The sequence below is a fragment of the Charadrius vociferus genome, unplaced genomic scaffold, assembly GCF_000708025.1.
Source record: "Charadrius vociferus isolate BGI_N301 unplaced genomic scaffold, ASM70802v2 scaffold239, whole genome shotgun sequence".
Taxonomy (NCBI): domain Eukaryota; kingdom Metazoa; phylum Chordata; class Aves; order Charadriiformes; family Charadriidae; genus Charadrius; species Charadrius vociferus.
The window spans coordinates 396775-421417 of NW_009649928.1; the positions used below are offsets into that span (position 1 = coordinate 396775).

Sequence of the window (24643 nt, forward strand, 5' to 3'; positions counted from 1 at the left end):
ACAGTCTGTATTAATCAGCTATTAAAGTCCCAGGAAAGACCCCAGTTAGATTTCTTCTTATGCATACGAGTACTTATCCACCACTTGAGAAATGCAAGTCTTATTTTGGCTTAAAATGGTCAGTCTTGAAGCAAATATAAAAATACAGTTAAATATTTTCTACTACAGTTGCTCCTTGCATAGATCTCAGATACGAAGTCCAGAAGGATTTAATTCTCTTTTAAGTGTGCTTTACACAACGCTTTGATGGAAAGCAAATTCTTGTTCTTGAAGGAATGCTTTAAAAGAGAGATTAAAGTTTGTTTCCAACCCCGTACTGGCAGACAACTCAAGAAAACAAGTAGTCTAGGTTAAAATGATTTATCACAGAAAAAAAATCCTAAAACAATTCTTCCAAAAATGTTTTTAAAGGTAAAAGCTGACTAAAAAGAGCCACGTACGCAAGAGGGATTTAACACGGCAAACAAACATATAGACGAAGGATTAGTTTTCATTATATTATTAAACAGCATAAACTAAATAAAATTCTTTAAGATTTCGCTGAAGCCAGTTTTACAATACACTAGGTACTCAAATTCGAGTAAACACTGATAAAATCTTGACAAATATTCCAGAAATGCACTCCAGCTATTCCAGACAAAAGCAGCAAGTATTCATCAAAGTGCAAGTTTCCAACTGAGCCCTGAAGCCTTTGAGATAAAAAAAGGATTTAAGTCTTGTGACTTGTGACAAGATATTTGCCTGACAGACTGTCACGACACAAAATGCTTCATCAACATTACACAGATGATAAACTAAAAAACAGCGCCACACACCTGCTCTTTTCAATTAGGGTGACATACCCAAACGATCTGCTAACGATATAGCTAAACAAGCTCCCCAAAATCTGACAGGTTTAGCACTTTCAGTGATTCTGGTATTACCGACATAAAGCCACAGCACTTAGAGCTCCTAGTTTGCCTACAAAGTGTTTCACCTTAATAGATTGCTCAAAAAGGATTAGAGACCCCACAGGGATTAACAAGAGCCAAAAAAAGAAACCCCAAAGCTGCGGAGTCAGAGAAAAACTACGGCACCGGGAGTAGCGAAATACCTGCTGTTTAAAGGGGCAATTTCTACCCGTCAAAATCAACCATAAGAACCGTATACACATTGCCAACCTCGGTTACAACAGAAAGATCACTAATATAATAAAAATTTAAAAATTAAAAATATAATAAAACCGTTAAGGCTGTTGGAATATATCCCTATATCCCTATATATCCCTACCAAAGGCCCTGGGTTTTAATTGCTAACAACACGAAGAATGGCCACATTTGTCTTTAGAGGTGACTCCTCTGAACACATCACTGTTTTCCAAATATTTGGAATTCATCCTCAACGGATTGCATGGCCACACTTTCCAAACCACTGCTGTTGCTCACATCTACTACATATCCTTCTCTTGCGTTATTTGGTACAGCATTTTTAGAGGACATTTCTATGAGACAATATAGAAAAAAACCATTGTCTCTCGCTGTATTGCATAACAGAAATGTAAATGTTTCTCTATTAACACTGAGCTTTCAGTACGCGCCCTTAGGATTCTGTTGTAAACCCACATACAACAGCCCTGGCATACGACAACAGCACAAGCCAAGAAACTGGGAAACAATCCTTACAGGATGTTTTTTCTCCATGTAAACATTACACAGAAAAAAAAAAGAAAAAAAAAAAGAAAGTATTCCTGATCTTCAGGAAGAAAGTTTGGAACAATGTAAGCCAAAACGCTCTCTTGAAAATAACGGTCAGAAACCCTCGCTGCAGTCGGAGAGCGGGAATCGTGCTCGTGGCTACTCTAAATACGGCTGAAACCACAGAGGCAGAGAACAAACAGGGGTTTAAGACTCAGTAATAACAAGAAAAGAAAGTGTTGACACGTGAGTGTGAAATGAATTAAGATTTATGGGAATCCAGCTATGAAACCCTACTCGGCAGCGACAAAAAGTACTTTGGAAGGTACTGTTAATTGTACCTCTCTCTTCCCACCCTCAAAAATGGCCCCGTTGGTCTTTCACAGATAAACAATGAGTAGCACTACAACAGGCAGTTCAAGGAGGTAATTCAGAGAATATTTCCAATTTCATATACGGGCACGAATTAACACACGTTCATAACAAAAAAGCACAAATCCCTCTCTGCAATGCAAAGGAGTCCATCGCCTTCCAGCAGACCTGGAAGAGAGCAGTGGACCAAGCTGAAAGGAGAAGGCTCAGAAAGGACTTAAAAAAATATCAGCTGTGTGTGTCCATGAAAAAAAAGAAAAAAAATTATCACATCAGGCTCGCTGCTTTCCACCACACTGTTACTGTACATTACACAGAGTTCTTGACTGCTTCTGGTATAAACAAACTGCACAGTGGCCCATTAGTGGTTTTCAAGTTTATGCTAAGCGTTGCAATTTATTGCTGTCCTTTAGGTTAATGTACTATTATTTCATGTATTTATAATATATTTCTGGATTTGTTGTTAATTATGATGTAATGTTTAGATACTGAAGATCAATCAAGACCCCATAGTGTTTACAGATATATGTTAATAAAGTACAAAGTACACTAGATCTGTCACGATGCAGAGTTTACTCTATAGCTCAAGGTCAACATCGGAATTAATACTCGTGTCTGCATTTCAAAATTTTATCTATCCTCTTCTATCTGGGCCAGTAAAAGGAATTACAGACCTGAGATTTTGTTTAACTTGGGAACCCTTAGGATATTTTAAATTGCCATACTAAATACCTTTGTGGGAACAGTGCTTTCTCCCAGCTTTACGACCATTTCTTCCTCCGCATTTGTGAGCAGTGTGGTTCCTTAAGCTTCAAGCTACGTGTCTTGCACATCCAAAAGTCTCCGTGAAATCCCTGGATACCTCATGGTCCTCATTAGATGACCAAAGCCATTTCTGGCCGAAAGGAACACACTTCAGACAACCTCAGAACATCAGACGGATACCAGCACGTACCCTCCCATTCGCCCAGGGCTAAACCAGGTTTGTACATGAGGTCTGCAGAAATTTTGTCCATAGACTATTCCACTTGCTCCCCCAATCCTACTGAGTATTGTCAAACCCAGGAGGGTCCTGGCTGACCAGACACCCCGCACCTCTGGTGTTACTGTGGTCTACTGACTCTTCTCTGTATCAATATTAGGACTGTTGAAATAAAAATTCCATACCCTCACAGAATTATCAATACTATTTTCAGAATCATGAACAATATGACAATTTTCCTATCAGAGACAATTAATGTTTGAAATATTCTGGCAGGCTTTAGCATGATTTGGAAAGAAATCATCTGGTACTTCTTTGGAAAAGAAATAACAGTCTGAGAAAGGTTTTCTTAACAGGTACTAGGAAAGAAATCTTTCAATAGACTTGTATCATTCCCTGAGTCCATCTTGCAGCTTTCTTCAGCTTTGCCATTTCTCTCACTTTCCCCGTTTGTTTCTGGCAGCCCTTTCCATCAAAGCGTTCGCTTCTGACCCCCAGAACTCCTTTTCAGTCTCACAGTGTCTTCTGTTCTCCTTCAGTTACTCTTCTCCTATGCTTCTCTTTAACTTCCACTATCCTATTTCCCCGTGTTTCAAACACTATGATGTAAAATCCTGAATGAGGATTTTACTTAATGAAAATTTAGCTGCCACGTTCAGAGTCTGACCCGAGTGAGACAGGAGGGTAATTTAATATATGGAGTCCTACAAGGGACTCATGTGTCAACAGCTCTGCTGAGGATCAGCTTTCGAGACTGTACAGATCAAAAAATTATTTCTGATATTCTGAAAATCTGGAGGAAATCATCTGAACCGAAGGCTTCAAAGCTGACACACAGTCACTTATTTTATAGAATGGAAATCTAGTTAAGTTTTTTGCTATCATTCTTTCCTTATTCCCACAGCTTCTCCAAATTGAACACTGGGCTAATTACAACATATTCACAAAATAAATAAAATTTAAGAATTTGAGCCATAACTGAAAGAAAACAAAACAGGGCAGCACACAGAAAACTTCTTTTAAAAGGCGTTGATTAAAATGGGATAGTGGGAGGACGGGCTGGTTGCACAAGCGATGGCGGGGGACAGGCAGTGACCTTATTTACCGCGACTCCTGGGAATGCCCGACAGCCCGTCCCCAGCCTCTGCGTTTCAGGGCTTCCAAAAGTTAATATTGTACTAACCTGCCGCACGACGCTTAGATGTATGCTATCGCTTATTTTCTTAGAAAGGAGAAGGAGCTTTACGGGGCTATCACAGCACCTCCCTGGGCAAACCCACTCCTGACGGGTGTGCGCAATGCAACAGGGAGAAGACAAAGCTCACGACACTGACCCATGTATTTTCATAGCGATTACAAGAAATAACTATTAAAATGTGCCTTGATCTTCCTAGGGCTTTTTTTTCTTTTTCCCCCAGTGCCCCATTTTCAGTTGTGGCGAGTTACAACAGGAACAATGTGTAAATTCTTGTTTTTTTCCCCGCATTAAATTAAACTGCAATAGTGTAGTGAAACAACAACAAAGCCTGACCAGCATTACTGCAGCAGGAACCGAGCCCAGCTTCATGCCCACTATGCAATGTCACAGAGAAAACATACCATTATTTGAAGGACATGACTTAAGTATTTAATTATGCTGTGCGGGGAGATGGCAGAAATAAAAAAAAACCAATGTCATTAAACAACGAGAAAGAGCAGCAGCACTGAGGAGGGTCAAAATCAATTAGAAAAACGGTCTGTATTTGAATTTTTTTGGTTGAGAAAATTAAGGAAATGATGTAGCAACAAACACAAATGAAAAAATAATAAAATCATGGACTACACAATATGATTTATCAGACCCACACAGACCCAACTCTGTCTCCCTGAGTCGTCAAAACCGATTTCAGTTCATAAACCCAGTGGCAGACTCTGGGCACAGTGAGCCATTCAAGCAGGGTCCTTCAGCCAGAGTCGCTGCTCTCTATTAATAACTGCAATTGCAAACGCCACTCTGCTCCAAGTTCCGTCTCCTCAAGACAGTTAAGCTCCTTCTAATTGCAGCAGTTTCTTATTGTCTGCTTTCATCACAGACTGGTCAACTTCCCTAAATCAATCTTCATTATTTCAAGACTGTCCCAGATTCTTTTCCTAGAAATAAGAAAGTCTCTCTCCCAGAGACTATTTCAATGATTGCAGCTACAGAAGGATGTCAAAAGACAGGAAGAAATTTCTGTTAACCCTGGAGGTTTACATCAAATGTTTGTAAACTATTCCAACGTTTCGCTACCTGGACACGGTACGCGACACAACCTTGAACAGTCTCTATGAAATCCCATCCCCAAAACATTCATGCGTACCCCAGCAGAGCGTCACATTGCACATGTTCCGTGGCAGCCCATGCTGGAAGGTTTTTATCATTCCCTCTGTTTACCTACGCTGACTGAAGTCAGTTGTAACAGCAGTTGGAGTCAGAATAACAAAAGTCTGACAGCGTAAAAGATTACAGAGGACCCTGGCCACCAGCCCACCGATGCTATCATTACGTTTATTTGTTCTAGGCTGAGATAATACTGTTTTCAGGGATTTTTTTTTTTTTTTCTGTTTACAATTTCAGATCAAAGAGAAAGGATCATCAGGTGACAGTCTAACTTTCATCTGCCAGTAAATGAGCTTCCTCGGTTCAGAACATGCTATACTTCTATTAAAAACCTTCCAAAATGCTCTTGGATAAAAACGTGAGTGCAGTAAGCACTGTCTTACAACGCAAGAGGTACAGGGCAAGAAAACGTATCCTTAACCAAACTGTGCACAACATACACATGCACATTTTTCCCCTTTACAGCTGAATTGTGCAAGCATGGATTCTCCGGTCCCAACAGTCCCAACTCAAGGCTCTATTCAGCAGATAGGGCTTCTTCCTGTATTTGCTGCTCAAAGTCAGCAAATACAACACAGATTTGCAATAACCACACTTCAAAACTCAGTAACAGGCTGTTTAATTGTTCAAAGCATGGAGAAAGAGAAAAGGAAAAGCATGTTCTGGAGACTAGCTGTGAATGATCAGGGGGAATACCACCACTTACCCTTACCTCCAGGTCTGGGGGAACGCAAGTGCTGAACACGTCCTTCCCAAGCACAGCGTCGACATCTCCCTTCCCAAGCACAGCACCTACATCTCCCTCAGCATCCCGAAGCCAATGCCAAGCAGGCTGGCAGGGCCGACGAGCCCGAAAAAGAAGATCACTCACAAAAAAAGCCTGGAAGATGGCTAGTGGGTGCCTTTGGACACTGCTCCGGGGCAAAATGACCATCAGTTGTTCAGAAAGTGCGGATGATCATATATTGAATATATACCAAATACCAACACAATCTGCTGTGAGCGGTGTTTCAGCACAGCTCATCTTGTGGAGGCACTTGGAAGAGCCTCGTGCCTTTCTCCTCCATCCAACAGGAACATTACAAATAGCATAAGGATAGCTGTTGGGATAGACTGTCAGTGCAAACACAACTTTCTCTATTAGAATGATTTTTCATTTCTCCTTTTATAAAAATCAAAGTACAAAGTCTCTATTTTATCCCATCCATTAACAGCATGATTTCAGTGTCACTGACTGCTTGGAGCGGCCAACTCATTGCAAATGCTTACAGAAATCCGCTTTGGCTAAGGCCGGTATCTTCATGCCCATGAAAGGAGACAACGCCCCTATAGATCTCCTTCCAACCAGTCTCTCTGTATTGCAGAACTGGTCAGGAAAAGGTGGAAACAACCTTTCGGACTGAAATTTCTCAACCCCAAACCAAACCAGGATTTGTCAGGAATTTAGAAAAAATTAACGCACGATGGAGCTTTATGTTCTTTAGTTTTATGAAGCTGAAGTAAACATAGAGCTAATAAATCTGACCCAGTGGAAAGACATGGGGGTGGCTGAGAGACACTGCTTAATTGCAGTAAATCGATCAGAAAACACCATTATTAAATCACAACACCTGCTTCTTTTTCTTTAATATACATTAAGCGTGCAACTTAATCCACTTAAGATGCTTCTGTATAGGAACGACGGAGGGGGCCTCCTGCCACCTCCTGTGAGGAGACACGAGGAACACCAAGCTACCGGTCAGCCCTCCAGCCACTAAGGACAAGGTAAAGGTGAGACCAGGAATCCTGCAGCCCTGCAAAAGGGGATACTCCAGGGCTAATATTCTAAACTGGGTGAAATTGCAATTCGTATGGTCTTATAACATAAGATATATCTGTCAGTATTACACTAATATATTTGGTTCCCAAATTTCTGCTCCCAGAGCAAAACTGGTATGCCGTGTATCGCACAAAGCATTCACTGCAGATCCATCACTGCTTGGAGAAGTCCGTATTACCGTGTACTCCATGTACAGTCCATTAGTGCACAAACAGTGATCCCGCAGAGGGACCTGCTGCGCGTCCGGCAGCTTGGACACAGCCGTGCAGACGAGGACGTGCAACTTTTATAAACATCACCAATGCACCGGTTTTGGTCCATGAGCAAACTGGTCTTATAGCACCAGTAATAAGTATTTGAAGAAAAGCGCTAATGGATCGCAAAGCAAGAGAAGAAAACTCATGCATCAGACTGAAGGGAGAATATTTTGGGAAATGTGTGGCGACACTCAATCGGCCAGAATCTCATGTACGAAAGCAGATGATTTCAGTATGGACGTTAAAATACCACATAAAACAAGGGCATAATGATGTTTAAACAATTTCTAATGGGTACTCGCTAAACAAATTTTGACACTGATGATCACTCATGTCCATCAACACAAATTAGAACTTTTTATAGCTCCAGTACAGAAGGTGACCTTTAAGATCATTGGCCTTGATTCACAATTAGCTTTAAACCCAGGGAGGGGGAGAAAAAAGTCTGGTTGCAAATGTATAAATACTATTCTAACCAAGAAAGGAGGTAGAGAGGCTTCCAGTGTGTGGCGCAGAATATCTGCATTGAGAATTCTAAATTGAACAGTCTCCAAAATTCTTGTCTAATGCTACTGATAAATGAAATTTACGGAACAAAAGTATAACAACACATATGACCCTTCACACTAAACAAGTACTGTTATTCTAAAAGAAAAAGTAAAAGCACCCATCATATGATGTAAATCTTTTCAATGATAGATGTGTATGGAGAATCACAGGTTCCAATGCAATATTGTTGCTGGATAGTTTAATTATCAAGGGAATTGTGAAACCCACCAATATGCCTCAGACTGGTTAGAATTTTCTCTATTTTATACCATTCCAAAAGCTATACTGTTCACATCCTAAATGAAAACTATGTGGCAAACTAGGAAAAAACTTTACTATGTTGATTCTGAGAATTTTAATGCAATGCTTTCACAGAGATGCTAATACTATATCCCCAAAAATGCGTATCAATGAAGGTTTATTCTCTAAAACGTTATGTTTGGTTTCCGATGTATACCTTAAAAGCAAATTTATCAGCTGTAAAAAACAGAAGAACATCTTTGTTCCTCGTGACTGGAATCCTACGCTTTGCTTTTCAATGTTAATTATAGGATATTTCCCATTTTTTGCATGAAAGTAGAACAAAAATAACTCTGAAACATTGAAGACATTATAGCACATGCTCAAATACATGCAGAGTATAGGTATACACACAGATCTCAATGCCCTTTATACTATGTAAAAGAAGTACTTGTAAGTACTACATATATTATCTTATACGGACAGTTTTTCCTAACTTCCTCTCCCTTTCCAGATTGGTTATTCCTTCCTACAGTAAACCATTGCCTGTAATAGTAATTACACTTTTCCAGACTAGTAGCAGCAAAGCTTTAGAGTATTTAAACTACCAGTGATTTAAATTCACACAGATTGAAACATTATCAACCACTACTGCATTAAATAAAGCTTTCAGATTCTACTTGTTACAGGGTAAGGCAAAAAAACTTAAGGGAAATGGCACAATCCATAAAAAAAAAATGGTTTGAAGGCACCACAATCACGATGCCACAATAATCCAACCTTCCAGTGTCAGGGGCATAATCACAGTGCCTGAGGCTTCTCTCTGTCACACTGCTTTACATCTGCCAGCCTGTCACTAGTCTGTGCTCTCAGTGTGTAATTGCATCAGCGAGCGCAATACTCATTTCTTACCCTGTGGTGACATTTTTATTTATGTATTTAAAACAGGTTCTTCAACAGTTACTCAGTGCTACAAAGGTGAGGCTCTCCTGATGCCTAAAAGCATTGCAGCGAAGGATTCGAGCATAACACGCTGCCCTGCCTCTATCACAGCCATGCCAGTACAAGCGATCTCTCTCGGTTTTTTCCACTTTAGCAGTAAACCAGTTTACTGAGCAGTTTTTAAAAGACAATTTCAGACCTTTCCACCTAATTTAGTCTTCCATCTTCAAGAGTGGGATTTTTGAACTGGGAAGTTGAATCTGTATCACTACAGCCTCCACCAGCTTCCCCCACTTTGCTAAAGCACAGATAAAAGTTCATCACAGTCTTTTGATTAACTCTTCCTCTCAACTCTTCTAATTGTCTGTCTTTGGCTTTTACCACCAAAGCCAAGCAAACCCTGACAGTTGCTTCACGGGCACTAGACAAATGTTTAACATGTTACATGAGAAAAGGTTAAGCACAAACACAGCTCATAATCGGGGCTCTTTGGAGGTAGTGTCATATCTGAATAAATCTGACAGCACCTCATTGTAAAGGGCAAGAATTTATTATTGTCCAGGTTAAACGCTGCGCTCTTATCCTTTCTGTGGCTATAACATAAGAAAGGCTCTTTGTGTGCTGAAACAAACATTAAAGTGCCAACATACACAAAATGTATAAGGTGTCTGGGGATTATTCTTCAGCAAATAGTTTAACTTACTTTGGCTTCAGTCTCTCCCCTGTGAAGTGTATACAAATGATGGACGGCACTTTGTGATGATGACCAAGGATGTGTCAGTATTTGAAAAACATGGAAATCATGGCCTAATGTGTCAGTAGTGACCAGCAACATCCCTGGGTAAAAAAAAAGAAAAAGAAAAAAGAAACACAAAAGCACAAGAGATTAATCACTGCAAAAGAAGAGGCTTATGAATGTCTACCTACAAAAGCTAGCGTTGCTTACATTTTGTTCTCTGGATACAAAAGCAAACAGTTGCAGAAAATCGAAAGAGATTTACTCGATAAAAATGAATCAGAGCTTCAACTGAAATCATATTAACAGTATTGCTACTGAAGTATCGCGATACAAATCCATAAAAGCCAACTAAAAATCTAGGAATATTCTACCTAAAGTTGAGAAGTGGCGTGACCAATATGAAGCATTGAAGTGATGAACGTTGGAGTGAAACCCCAAAATGCTCTTCACTGGGAAAGAGCCAGTATAAAAACGATTGATGTTTCCACAATAATAATTTTTGGAAGAAGAAACATTACCAAAACCCAGCCAAAACAACCCATACCAAGAACAATCCTGAAGAAGCATCTTTCTTATAAATGTATATGAAAGAAACTGTCTGATTTATTGCTTGAAAGGCAGCAAATCAGAGTTGAGAGCTTTCAAGTGAAATATTAAATTAGGTACTAACTTCATTGAAAACAGGTCACTGATGGATGTACTGAAATGATTACATTAGAAGATCAGCAGAATCACAGTAACTTATATATGCTATTTACTTTTTTCTCCCACTGTATGTCAGTCCATAACCCAGTTTATAAACATTTACAAACATATTTGAAGTTAATTTGATATAAAAGTTTGTTTGTATACCAAAAAAGAAGAATTTTTGTACATAAAAGTACAACATCATTGCAGAATTCAGGACTACAGTAAACAAACTTCAGATTCATTTTTCTGTTACAAATGTCCGTATTACCATGCTTATTAATGAAATTTAAGAAGTTACCACCCAAATTAATCCTCTGACATTTACTGAACATCAAGTACAAAGCGATTTTAGCAGTTTAACAGCTACATTGAAGTGCCTTCTAAATAATTTTCAAGGTACCCGTCTATTAAAGAAAACCAGGGATCTCCACGTGGCTCTGTTGTGTTGATAAACATAAAGCATAATTGAAATCTTTTATCCTTCAGGAAGAGAACTTAGGTCTCCACATTTTGCACGACACCTATTCAAAGGATAAATGATTATCTCATTTCTGTCATAAAAGAGCGTTTGCTCTCTCAGTTTATTTACACGTGGCTCTGCGATTCATCTGTGCCTCTTCTGCACACTGCTGCTAAACACATCTACACAGTACCAACTCGAAAGCCCTCGCGCATTACCATGAGAGTCCTAGCATATGCCACTTCTAAATTTTAGAATTAAACTGGGGATTAAACTGTATAAGCAGCGGAGAAACGCTCTCTTAGTAAAGATTAAGTTTAATGAACTTGTCTACTGAACCACCATTACACCACCCCTCGATGGCTCTCCTGAGCGTTTGCCCTCCCTGGCAGCCCTGGAATCCTCCTTCCCTTAAGCTCAAATTGAAGACATTCAGCAGCCAAAGCTTTGACTTTCCGGACCCAGCGGCACTCCCCAGTGCCACCGCCTCCTCCTCCGAGGCCGAAGCAGGTTTGTGCGCGCACGTTGGGGCTCACGGAGGAGCAGCACCGTCCCAACACCTCCGAAGGGGATAAGGCAGCATCCTCACAGGCTTCGCGGCAGCATGAACCGGCACGCCCCTCGGCTTCTCTTGACCATAACTCATGAAATAAGGATCTTGTGAAGATAAACCAATACGCTCAAGACTATGAGGCCCACCAGCAGCAAGGTATGAAACCGGAGAGAGATCCAAACTGCATTTAGAGACAAAATTGCCTACAAGTTTCCTTCTCAGCTTGACCACTGACGCTGGTCGGGCTTGGACAGAGCTGAGGCCACCCACACTGCGCACATCCATTTCCTCAAAAGCACCGAAAAGCAAAATCTTAACTCTGACCTCAGCAAGATTCCCTCCAGTAGACATACTTTTACTGTTACGGGCTGCTACTCCGATCCCGAGCGTTAGAAATGAAAGGGAGTTTGTTATGGGGCTAAGAAATCCGTGAGTGCATTTGGGTATTATGTTTGGGCAGGAAGGCATGTGAGCTGAGGTTGGTCGGGATGTTAATGTTGGCTTAACTGGCAATTTCCTTGATTCGTAGTGACTGTGTTGATAGGAAATACAGCTAAAGTTGCTCAAGTGCAAGTCAGCCAAGTCTTTAGTGTGGGATTATGCACACAATTTGCATTAATTCTATTCTGAAACATCACAAAATACACTTCCCTTCTAGTGAAGTGTGCGGTCCTCAATAACATGTAGCGTTTCCAGCAGAGCAAGCTGGAAGCAAATAGGGGTTTGTGTGCTAGAATTAGGCAGCCGCTATTACTGGAGTGAGGATATTCCAAATGATCTAATTCAACCCAGTAAGGATTTATTTTCTGTATTCCCATGTTTGCCTCTCCTCACGCCTTAGATAGCTTTATATAGAAGTTGAGTGTGCTTTTGGTCCTTTTGAGCTCTCTCACATTCCAGATGGAAAAGACCTTTGGAGAAAGAGAAGCTGGAAGAGATGAATACATAAGGCTTCTCTCAACAGTGAACAGACGGCCTCAGCAAGCCTAGATATTTTTTTTCTTCCCCCAAAGTGCTACAAGTCTTTTATAAATACACACACGGAGTTGAGTGCACCCAGAGATCTGAGCACAGCATTCTTCATGTGCATCCCATCACACGGCGCAGTGCAATGAAGATCGTAAAAAAAGAAAAAACACCAACCAAAAAACCCCGCTTTAAAGGAGCCAAAAATCTGTCTGGAAACTGGAGACAGAGAGCTGCGTAATAATCATGAGCCAGTGAAAACACAGGAATTACCATCCTGCGTTGTCCATCAAACCCAGCCCTTGTTTAGCTAACCGGTATCTCGTTTCCAATATTGGCTAGAAGCGCAGGTGTCTGCGGACGCTGCACTAAACCCCAGACGTGATATAATTTCACCCTTCTCCTCACAAAGGCTTTTTCCCAAATCTGTGATCTCAATTTACCCCACGCAGGGCACTGCTAAAGAACTCGCTTTGGGACTGTACCCTACAACATATGTCGCACCGATCCATAAAGCATTCGGTGGTACCTGTTGGTTCTTTTGATGACGTCCACCGTCTCGGAACGAACAAAATGAACTTGCCTATCTGCCACTCTGATCAGTTCCATATGATGTACAGAGTTTTCGCTTCCATACTAACGTATGTTGCCTTCGGGGTTTTTGGGTTTCATGGTTTTGGGTGTTGGGGTTTTTTTTTTCTGTTTTTGCTAACTTGAAGGAGTACAGAGGTGAAAGACAATACATTTGTGGGCGGAAAGGAATTGGCTTAAAAATAGAAAGATGGGTGGTATCTGATTTGGCAATTTTGCGTGCCTAATCTAAACTCCTGTTGTCTGTCACTGTTTGGAATAAATGCATTTTATTAGACGAAAGCCGAGGGAAAACAGGCCCTTCGCTTATATTAGCAACTACTTTTCAGCAAGTTAAGGGAGGACCTTTCATACTCACTTTTGCATTTGAAATACAAATATATACTCGCAGAACTTGTATCAACACGGAGGTCGCAAGCACACCACCACAGATGCAAAAGAAGGTGTATTTATAAAACAGCAGTTTGGAATATCTTTTTTACCACTGTTACTCAAACAATAAATCACGGATGCTTTAGAACATTTGGTGGGGTATTTTCCAGCTCTCATTACTTCACCCTGAAGAATCACAGCGTTCAGTTAGTGCAGCTCAGCCACGTCGTGTCTCACTCCATCTCCCTGCGACACCCCGGCAGAAATACCCACTCCCAGCAGAGAACGTGAACTGGAATCGTGGCCGTTACCTCACTTTCACTTTCAAGGGCAGGAAACTTCAACTCAGCTTTCTAAAAGACCTTGTGACAGTTTTCCCAAAAAGTTGTTTAGACGGAAACATGGGTTAAAGCTGTCATGAGTTCAGTCCAGAATGTTTTCTCTTATGATGTACTTTATGTATGAATAATCATAGATGAAAAGTGAATAATTCTCAAGGATTTCCTGCTTATTTTTCAAACTGGCATTAATCCCTGTTTAACAGATAACATCTGAAATCAATTGGAAGTCTTGCATACACAGAACCCGGTGGAAATTTATGAGTAAAGCAGATATAACTTTGGATGTATCTCACGGCAAAAATTCTGATTTTGCTTATCCATAGTATGAGGGGTGCAGCTAAGTGAAATTAATGACTCTTTTACTGTGTGGTTTTTCGAATCCACACAGATGATTAAGATCCAGTTTAAAAGGAACAGATAGCCTAGATGGAAAAAATAAATAATTACCAAAGCTTTGTTTTACCCGACAGATACATTTGCCCTAATTTACAGCTTCCTACTTTTCACGCGTTCTGTTTGGGAAACAATAAGCTTCTTTCAGGATGGGAACATTAAAAAATACAGCGAATATATGCATAAAAGGAAAAACCAGTACAGATGTAGACTGTGGGTTAGGAGCTATTTATGCAGTATCAGAAGACTAAACCAGACTCTGGCCTGGCCATAAACTAAGCCCACGCCCTAAATGAGGTGCCAAGCCACAAAAAGCATTTGCGTCAACTGGGAATACAAGGAAAAGAAGGACTTCTAATTATAGGGCCTGGAAGCGGAAGCCCAGAGTGATTAGGAGTTTAGGCGCTGCTGTATGTTTATCTGGGAGCTTCCTCTCGCTCGCTCTCAGCCCGGCTTTGATAGATGAGGGTTGGCCTAAAGGGTGGGATTGAAGTTGCTGATGGTACACAGAGTTCTCCGCAATCCGAAGGAGACGGAGACGGAATACTAAGGCTTCTGCGGCCTTGTAGGAACATAACTCTTTTCAACCAGGCGTCAGCTGGTTAGCCCAAACGGCAAAATTAGAGAGCAGCAAATCTCGGTTGGGTACTTGCTATAAAATCTAGGAAACCTGAGCAGCCTAAGCATCCCCACCACATCCTATTTATAACACCTATCTAATTGCAGAGCTGTTTGTTATATGCATACAAATGAGGTACACACAATTTCACCTTGGGTTTAAGTTTCACGAATAACTCCACTTTAAATAATGCCATCCTTCAGAGGAACAGAAGGGGTTTTCCGCCTTCCAAAACAATGTCATTCCGTAATTACACACTGAAGAACTCAACACGTTCAAGCTGTGTTGGATTTGTTTTAAAAACACCAAGGGCACAAATGTTAGGAAAATGAAGGAAAAATGTTAGGAAAATGAAGGAAACGTGTTCATGGATATACTTAATTCAAGAACGCAACTCTTACATTTCCACGTGTGAATAGCCATAGAGAGACCTGTACGGCCACTGCACAAATACGTTATTTACATGAACAGCGGGAAAAAAAAAATGCAAACAACTTCTCAGATTTTGGGGGGGGGTGGTGTTTGTTTTTTGGGGTTCTTTTTGTTTTGTTTTTTTTGTGTGTGTGTGGCTTTTTGGGGGATTTTTTTTCTTTTTTTTTTTTTTAAATACAAGCATAGATACCGTGCAAGGTCAGTATTACGCTTTGCAGGTTTTCAAATTACAGGATCAGAGAGCTCAGCAGAACGGCGCTGACTTAGTCACCCCTGACTCAGTCCATACGCGTTGTGTTCGGCGCTGCCGCCCTCCGCGCGCTGACTGTACGCACTGCCGCTTCACCGCAGCTCTCCTGCGAACGCCGTCGCGTACATATCTCATTAAGATGAGACGAAGTTTATGTGGTCCATGGTTTTATGAAACATATGACCCGACCTATGAACAGTAGCTTTATTTATGCCCACTTAACTCCTCTCCGAGGCTGATGCTCGTCAAAATATAGCCAAATATTAGTGCTAGTAAGCCCATGTGTACTTCCAAGTGTAACACATATGCCACAGTTACAAAATTTGATCTCAAAAAAGCTTAACTAAATAAGGAAAAGGTGATTTTATCAACAAAATTCATCAAAAAAATAAACACGGGTACATAAAGATATCAAAAACATTTAAAAATAAATATTTAAAGAAACCCCAGTAAGTCAAAAGAAAGAGGAAAAAAATATTTTGTGAATAAATAATGACCATACTCTGGAGATCTCTATGCACTACAAAACTCACTAAGGACAATTATATATTTGATCTGAATATTTGGAGCTTGGGCTGGATGTATGGAAACTGTCAGACATTTACCATGCCCAACAGATGGCTCAACTTTCTATACTGAAAAACTATCCCCCAGTCTCCAACACTAACTGACTGCAGCTGATGGCCCAGTAAATACTACAATTTTATCAGGATGGGTTTCTCCCCCCCGAAACTGAAGGGCCCACACTGAGGGCAGCTGAGGCGGGGAGGGCAAAAGATCAAAGGGAAGAGAGTCCCTTTTCTTTTAACCCTCCTGGTAATTCCTCCAACGGGATACGAAGCCATAGCCCCCACCGTTACGGTAGAGATTGGGGGTTTCTTAGTTGCGGAGATTGCAATAAGCATTTTTACTGCTGAAACATATTATCGTGGTTTTCTCTTTTTCATGGGAATAACAATAAAGTGAATGTTACAGAGAGAGGGTGAAATCCTGACACACTCCCCCCGAAGTCTACAGAGCTGCTGCCACTAAGGTCAAGATGAGAAATAACACTACCCTTTTTCTACAGTTGTGCATCTTTCACCCGAAAGGAAGTTAACAACTCATTAACAATGCCTGCTGTGCTAAATGACTGTTTTGATAATAATTTCAATATATTTTAGAAATAATTATAAATCCATCACGTATCAAAACAGAATATATTCAGCAATAGTGATACCCACACAAATCAATGATTTACAAGTGCTGCCCACATACTTCTTCAATATATTCAGCATTAAAGTTCACCTTATTTGCCTGCAAATTTGACAAGTTTTAACAAAATGTAAAATTTCTATTAAAAGGTGACTAAAATTTCTACAAAAAGGTGATCACAAAAAGGTGACTAAAGAACCATCCTTCAATAAACTGTGAAATTTTCTGCAGTAGTGTAGGAAGCAACCACGGATAATATTAGATTAGAACAATCGTGCATTTTTGACACCTACAGAAACTAAGACCCTAATATTTTCTTTCTCTTAGAAGTGAGGAATAGGAGACTACAAAAATCACCGAAACTCTTAGAAAAATTACAGAACCAGGACATGATGAAAAAAATAGGCGGCTGCAGACCATCCTCCTCAAGGCCTCGTATCAAAGCAAGACTTTCTGGTAGCAATGAAAAAAGCTGATATATGGTACATAGTTGGAAATCAAATGTTTATATATGACTTCTGCTTGCAGCAAAAGGTAGGTGATGAAGCACAATGATTTAATCACCCTTCTCCAGCAGTACAATATCTTATCTGCACGAAGACATCAATTTGATAACGATAGGGAAATGTTTCACATCATCTCCCCCCTCCCCAAACGCCCAATCTTCAAAAGAGGAACCAACCAGGCTCTATTCAAACCTGCGAGGAACTTCTACCGCTAACTACTACTTAATCCTGGCTCGGGGACAAATTTCTTTGGAGATAACAGGTTAAACACTTAGATTAGAAAAAACCTGAATCCAGAACTTTTCTAAAAAGTGAAGTAGTGATGGATTTAAGCTATTGATAATCATCTATTTCTGAAATTTAAAAATAGGAGAGTTAATTCACTGCAAATCACTGCAATGGCTCTCTTTTATTTCTCACCCCCCAAATGGCATGATGCTGTACAGCACCAATTACAGGGTTTCATGTGCATTTCTCTTTGGATTCAAGATCCTGTTCAGGGCTAAACTCATAGAAAACAAAGAGTGATTTTATTTAAGACTGCTTTTAAACAATATTTTTATTTAAATCGTAACTATCTAAGGTGTAGTAATTATTTAACATATAAATGATCAAGAATTTCCTAAATTTTCAGTATATCCTAAAGTCTTCCACCTTCAGGCAGGCAATGCTCTAGAATGAGGCGAGTATTTCTATAAAATGAAAATGAGTTTCATGCAGAGAGGTATTTAAAAAGAAAAAAAGAAGAATGTACACAAATGGACTTAAAAAGTACAGAAGAGAACAGCACTGACATTATTTCACAAGGAGGACGTTCTCGTTGACGTCAACCTGGCTAATCACGATGAGAAGACAAGTTTTTTGCCATCATTCCAAGCATACTTCATGTTAAAACAGACTAGACTTACACTTTTGATGCCAAAATATTCCACTGCTGACACTTTTCCTTTACAAACAAACCCTAAAGCAATGCTAGCAAGCTACAGATCATGAAGTATTTCTCACCTTCTGGCACAGCTTATATGGTATAGAGACACAATCTTTGTAATCACAATTTGTCAAATATGACGCCATTATGTTCATTTCAATACATTTGTCTTCCGAGGCAACAACTCCAGTTGAAAAACGAAAGTCAAAATAAACAGAGAAAAAGCAAACAATTATTCTGTCATTCAATAATCACAGCTCATTTTACTCTAGAGGACACACGCAGGAGGGTGATGTTCCAGAACGAGATTGATCTTGCAGACTCGAGAAGAAAGTTGCAGTCACTAGAAAAGTCCGAGCACAGACGAGGTGCTGGTTGTGGCCGTATCAGTGCTGCAATAAATTAGCTTATACAGCACTTGCCATTATAAAACATGTCTCCAAACCTTAACTAATCTACATGCTGAAAAAGACTGATTGTTCACCTTAGGTAGGAAAAACAGAAAAAAAAAAAAAAATTCTGTTAATTTGTGAGGCACTATCAATGCTTCCCAACAATCAAATAAGGTATTTTTCTGCCCACTCGCTCTGATCAATGGGAAAAACTTCTGCAGAGACATTCCAATTTAAACCTCTTTAACTATTAACTCAAGGCCACCATCACATTTCAATATAGAACATTTAAATAATCAGAGGAATTTCAGGTCCGTTAAAGGTGCAGTCAGGCATCCAAAGGGGTATACAGTTTAATCTGTTTTACTGCTGGTCCAACATTAATTTTCTCATTATTAATGGATGGAAAAGCTCTTTTGTAGCCAAGGAAGCGTAATTATTTAAAATTTTAGATGTGTTGCACTTCACAGCTCTCAGCTGCTAAGCTGGCAGGAGTAACACTTCTGCAAAGCAGATCACTTATTTACCACATTTAAAAGAAAAAAAAAAACCCACCAGATATGTATAAAACAGCAGCACTTTTTAGCTATTTACTAATTTTGTATCTCGTTTGAAAAGTTTCTCTCTGACATTAAAATTAGGATATTAAACAAAAACAAAAATCCAAGTACAAAATTGAACTGAATTCGACATATCATTTATTGGCTTCAGCAATGGATTAAGAATCGGGGATCCTGTGTGATATTCTTCACTTTGAGTCAGTAACAGCTTCTCTAGCCCTCAGTTTTCCTAAAATGAGCTTTCAGTGCCTAATGTTACACGTTTGAAGTTCTCACAGTTCATTTTCAACACACCCTTCTTTTTAACCTGTCCTCTTCTACTACACTGGTCTGAAATTGTACCCGCAGCTTTGATTCCTACCCTTTGTTTTCCATACTGTTTGCAAACTTCTTTTCCATCCCCTCTCCCTTTGCACTGCTGGAATTATGCCACTATTCATTCACTCAACTACCACAGCTTGAAAAGTCTCCCACTTCTTGTTCACCGAGAACTCCTTTCTTCCTCTCTAAACCTGTTTCTTCGGAATCTTTCTCACCACCTTGCCCTTAACTCCGTGAGGATCGAGTCTTACATCCTCTCTCTTTACTGTCTCATGCAGAAGCTGTCTCGGTCAAGAACGCATCCCATTCTGAACCTGCAAGGCAGCTGTGTGGATTTACGCTTTCCTCCTTGACATATGTGTGTAATACATATTACTTACGTATATTAGAATGTACCTCTCTCATCCCACCAACTTAAAAGTTGGTGCTACTGCCAAATTGAAGGATTGAAGGTGTACTTAGCTACACCTACAGTAATGTTCTACATAATTATAGTATTCCAGTTTGGTTTTAAGGGCTTGTACTGAAAAATATTGCATCTTCTGCTCCCCCTAAACCGGTAAGAATGACAGAATCCTGTAGCTGGCAAACCCTTCTACGGATACATTTAAGATGTGTAGAGAAAAGCTTTTATTGAGAAGTGCTGTCCCAAGAGAAGACCACCACTAAGCTTTTCTAACAAAATGTCCTTTTCAGAGGCTGTGAGTCTAGTTACTTGCCTTAACAAATGGGCAACTGAAGCGCAACCTCTGAAAAAATACAAATACAGGATAATTCTCTTCTTTCCTGGCTACCCACAGCCACCTACTGGATTTTTTGTAGATATAGTTCTTGGCAACGAAGCCTTCCCTCCCCAGCGTAACTGAGAAACAAGCACAAACCTTACAGTACCAGTAATGAATGAGTAAGAAATAAGCAAACTTCAAATAGATTCACAAGCTCCTACTCTTAAGCAGATTCCCAAAACAAACACAAGTAATAGATACATCTATATGTATGCTCCCAGTAACAAGGAATAAAAGCAAAGAAGGGAAAGCTCTGCAGCTCACCAGCAGCGCCTAACGCTACAGTCCAAGTCCAAATGGGCTCGTCCCAGGTCAACAGCAAAAGTAAAAATCAGAGACCGGGAGGTCCCGCAGTCATGCAATAAGTCACTATGCAACTATGACTTTTTGAAGGAATTCATGTCCCAAGGCTGTGCCAAGTGCACCTCAGGAGAGAGCGAGATGGCACATGGATCTGAACGGAGCCTGCTACACCCACGGTGCCCCGAGCGCCCGACCACCTCCTTTGAGTGGGCTGACCTCAGAAACCCCCTGCGGAGAAGAGGGCCCTACGACCAGATCAGATCTCAACAGTTATCATGGTGAAAGAGGAATTAAGACCTAAGTACAACTTCCCGTTCTGCCTGTCTCAGTAGCTCAGCCTAACTTCCAAAATTATTCCCTACTGCGTAAGTTGAGGCTTCTAGAGAAAGTGGAGCTACAGAGGAAGAAGAGCAGAGCAGTTCACACGGAAGATGGACAGAACAGTAACTGACATCCTCCAAAATCAAACTCGATATCTGTATATTAAGACTCTCAGAATTAGTGGACATACCTAAAATTCAGGGCTTATTTCTCTATGCTTTACTTTCTCTATAAATTGTGAAAATGACACATATACGTGTTTTCACATTCTGCTTATTCAAATGCATCCTTAAGACCTTGTGACCAAAATGCATGACATTAATCAGCATGGAGCTTGCAAAGTACCCTGCTGTGTAAGGGTTAAAAACAACAAAAAATTATGATAGTCTTATGAAGGTCTGATTTATATAGTTCATCTTCAGCAGAGAACAGCCTGGTTCCCTTTCTCAGGATAAGCCAGTAGTTGTTCTTTCCCTGTGTAATCCTATCCCAATTCACCCGCACAGGAGAACACCTAAAATCAAAGGAAACGGCGCCGTTGCCACAGCGGACGGCTCGCATCCCTCTAAATATTCCTAAGGAACGGTGCCAGATTTAAGAACAAAAAGTAACCGTCTCCAGTTTCTATAAGGGCTGAGAAGTGTCTCGGCAACCTGGCAGAAACACAGCGTACTGCCTGGAAAAGCGCTGCCCGAGTTCAGCCGGAGGCGGGGGATGTCACTCCAGCCCCCGCGGTTGTTCACCCCAACACCCACTTACAGCCCTTCGGCGCGACACCCGCGGCGGGGAGAGGTCTCGGTTTTATACAGCACATTCCCTTCTTGCCTCACCGCCACCGACCCCACCACAATCCCGACTGAGACAACTAAAACCTACGCATTAATTTCAGCGGGCAAACGGCATTTTCTACCTAATTTTCATAGGAAATTCTCCTTCTGCAGCATATGCCAAAGCATAGTTCAGTGTGAAATACAGGTAGGCTGTAACTCCCTTCTGTCTTATGAAGCTGGTATTGTTAAAAAAAATAAAGAAAAAGGAAAAAAAAAAAAAGCCAGGGAGGGAAGGTAGCACACGCCCCCGGAGCACGGCCAGCACACACTGCTGGCGCCGTGCCTGCAGCACCCCACGTTTGTGGGGCTGATGTTAAACCTGGGATCCCCCAAAGTGTATGTTGGGGAGCGCGAGCGATAGAAACCATCCCTTCCCTTCGCGGGCGGGAGAGGATCCGGCCCTTCGTCTCCTCCATACAGGGAGAGGGGAGAGAAACTTATTGACCCGTGCACTAGATAAATGAACAGACTATCCATTAACTAGTGAATTGCACAGAATGAAATTATGTTAGAGACAATAAAATGAATATGACTTTAAAACGTTCATTAAAACTGTCACCAACCATCTAAAATTCAACCTGTAAACTGCCGCTACCATCCATACATCATACAAAAAGCTTGCCAAAAAACATGATTAACCTGTGCGATGATCAATATTTTTGATGTAAAGTAAATTTCGGTTTGAATTGGAATACCTACAGTTGATTACAAAATATTCTCTCCCGGACATGAAAAGAAGAGAAACCAGCTGAGTTTGGTCACACATTTGCTAAAAACTTTAGCGCTGGAGAACAACCAGGTATCGGTGACAAGAATCTCCTGAACTAGAAAGGACTTTCTTGGGCAAACAGAAGTTTTACAATCACAAAATACATTCTTTCCATTTAAAAACTTGATTGTATCAATATCGTCACTGTTTTTATTGGAATCAAAATCTCAAACATGGAAAGCAAAAACTGTGATTTATTAGTTACGCCTTGAGACACACTTCAACTTCCCTTCCTCCTTCAGCCTCTCCAGGCAAAGGCAGCCCTCGGGTAAAATGCACATTTAGTTGTTGTGTCAAATCTAGTCCAATCAATAACTCAAGTTAACCTAAGAAAGTATATTCCTCTTTGTGCTTCATATTTCCATAAATCCTAGAAAATCCCAATTTTATGACCCTAGACCATACCAAATAAACAGAATCCATGTGTCAGCTACGACACGGACTCCAAATACCGAGAAGTAAGTTCCTTTTCCAGCTACTCTTTGCAAAAATTCTGTCCCGCATGAGCCACATTTGGTAGACAAAAAGATACTACGATAGGCGATATATTTTTGCCTTAAAAAATAACAACGGTACTGACAGATTTAAAAACCAGGGGGTTGGTTATTTCCAGGGCTGTTGATAACATTTGCTCCAGCAGGATGAGCAGCTGCTCTAGATTCGAAGGCAGAACCAACTGCGTCCCGTGGCACGTACCAGCCCAGCATCACTTCAACTCTTGGTATTAGCACGAAGGCGAAAAGAAATTCTGTAACTTCTCTATCACCGTGTCATCGGTATTAAACTTTGGAGCTATGTAACTTTCAAAACGCCAAAAAATGTACTTTTTACCTTCTTTGAAATACTAATAAGAAATGGCTACATGTTAAAAATACATACATTCCACATTTAAATAAAAAGTTAAAGTTGTTTTTTTTTAAAAAAAGGATACTTTTAGCTTGATTGTTTATAAAACTTAATTAAGCTTGGCACATATATAAAATTTTCTGCTTTCCTACAGGGTGGAGGGCAAACTTACAGCTTATCATGAAATTTGGCTACTGGAAACGGTAAATATAAGGTAAAAACAGTCTGGAAGTGATTTCTGAAACACTGATCTTAGTTCCTTCCTTACAGATTCTATTTTTATGGTATTATCTATGGCTGTACTGAACTTGCACAAGTGTGCACAACAATGTATTCAGCAACTAATATTCAGCTTTAGCACAAATAAAATATCTGTAATTTGCTTTTAAATGTGAAGACAGACAATTAACTAAAATACAACTACAGTCCCGTTGACTCTAAAATTACTCTAAAAGCGTGTATAACAGTTTCTATAGTAGGAATAGATGCGTATAATTTACACACAAGTTGGTTTTAATTATCACAGTTCATAAAGGCCGTTATACCTTAGATCTGTCATAACGAAGAGAGGAATTCTGTTAGTTTTTACCATGTTAAAAGTCTATAAAGGGATCCTCCCCTCTGGCCTCCTAAACCCCAGATCCTTTAAGCAAAGTCCAGTTTGCGCAAAGAACTCCAGAGCAGATTGCAGGATGCTTATCGGCGCTGTGATTTACAGCCGGGACGCTTCGGAAAAGTCTCACCCCTCGCGAGCGCGTCTCGAGCCCGCGGGACTACCCCGCACCACCCAGCGCGCCGCCCGGCCAGCTCGCCGGGCTCAGCCCTGGCCCTCCCTGCCAACATCATAAATGCTGCCATTAAAATATTTGTTTTAATTCTGACCTCAGAGTCACAGCTAATAAACAAGAAAGGCAATGAGAAATTGAAAAACAAACTAAATGCAGCTGTTGGACTGGACGTTTCACAACTGCGTTTAACTGCATCCTTTAATTTCACGTCTATGAATAGAAGCCATACACCACAGCCTGCGTGCCAGCGAGCCAACCAGGCAGTATTTTCGTTTGAGTTCATTTTGCAGTCTTATTCCGTCATGTAAATTTTACTGTATTTTTAACTTTTCCTTTGAGATGCGATCTGCCAACAACGGCTAACTCTTTGCTGGTGGTTTCTCATTAGAACACGCACTAGCAATGGGACAGCATTTGTGTAGGGATTTTTTTCCATAATCTTCCTCACACACAAGAGGAACGGAATTTTTTTTGTGCATGTCTAATACATGTTTGTATGTG

General features: G+C 40.4%; 1 protein-coding gene across 2 annotated transcripts in view; it reads right to left on the reverse strand.

Moving 5' to 3' along the window:
• BCAS3 (breast carcinoma amplified sequence 3) overlaps positions 1-24643 on the reverse strand; it is a 370742-nt gene that overhangs the window by 251695 nt on the left and 94404 nt on the right. For both annotated transcript variants that reach the window (XM_009891170.1, XM_009891169.1), the window contains exon 13: positions 9897-10030. In XM_009891170.1, coding sequence (XP_009889472.1) covers positions 9897-10030 — 134 coding nt within the window. The remainder of the gene's footprint in view (positions 1-9896; positions 10031-24643) is intronic.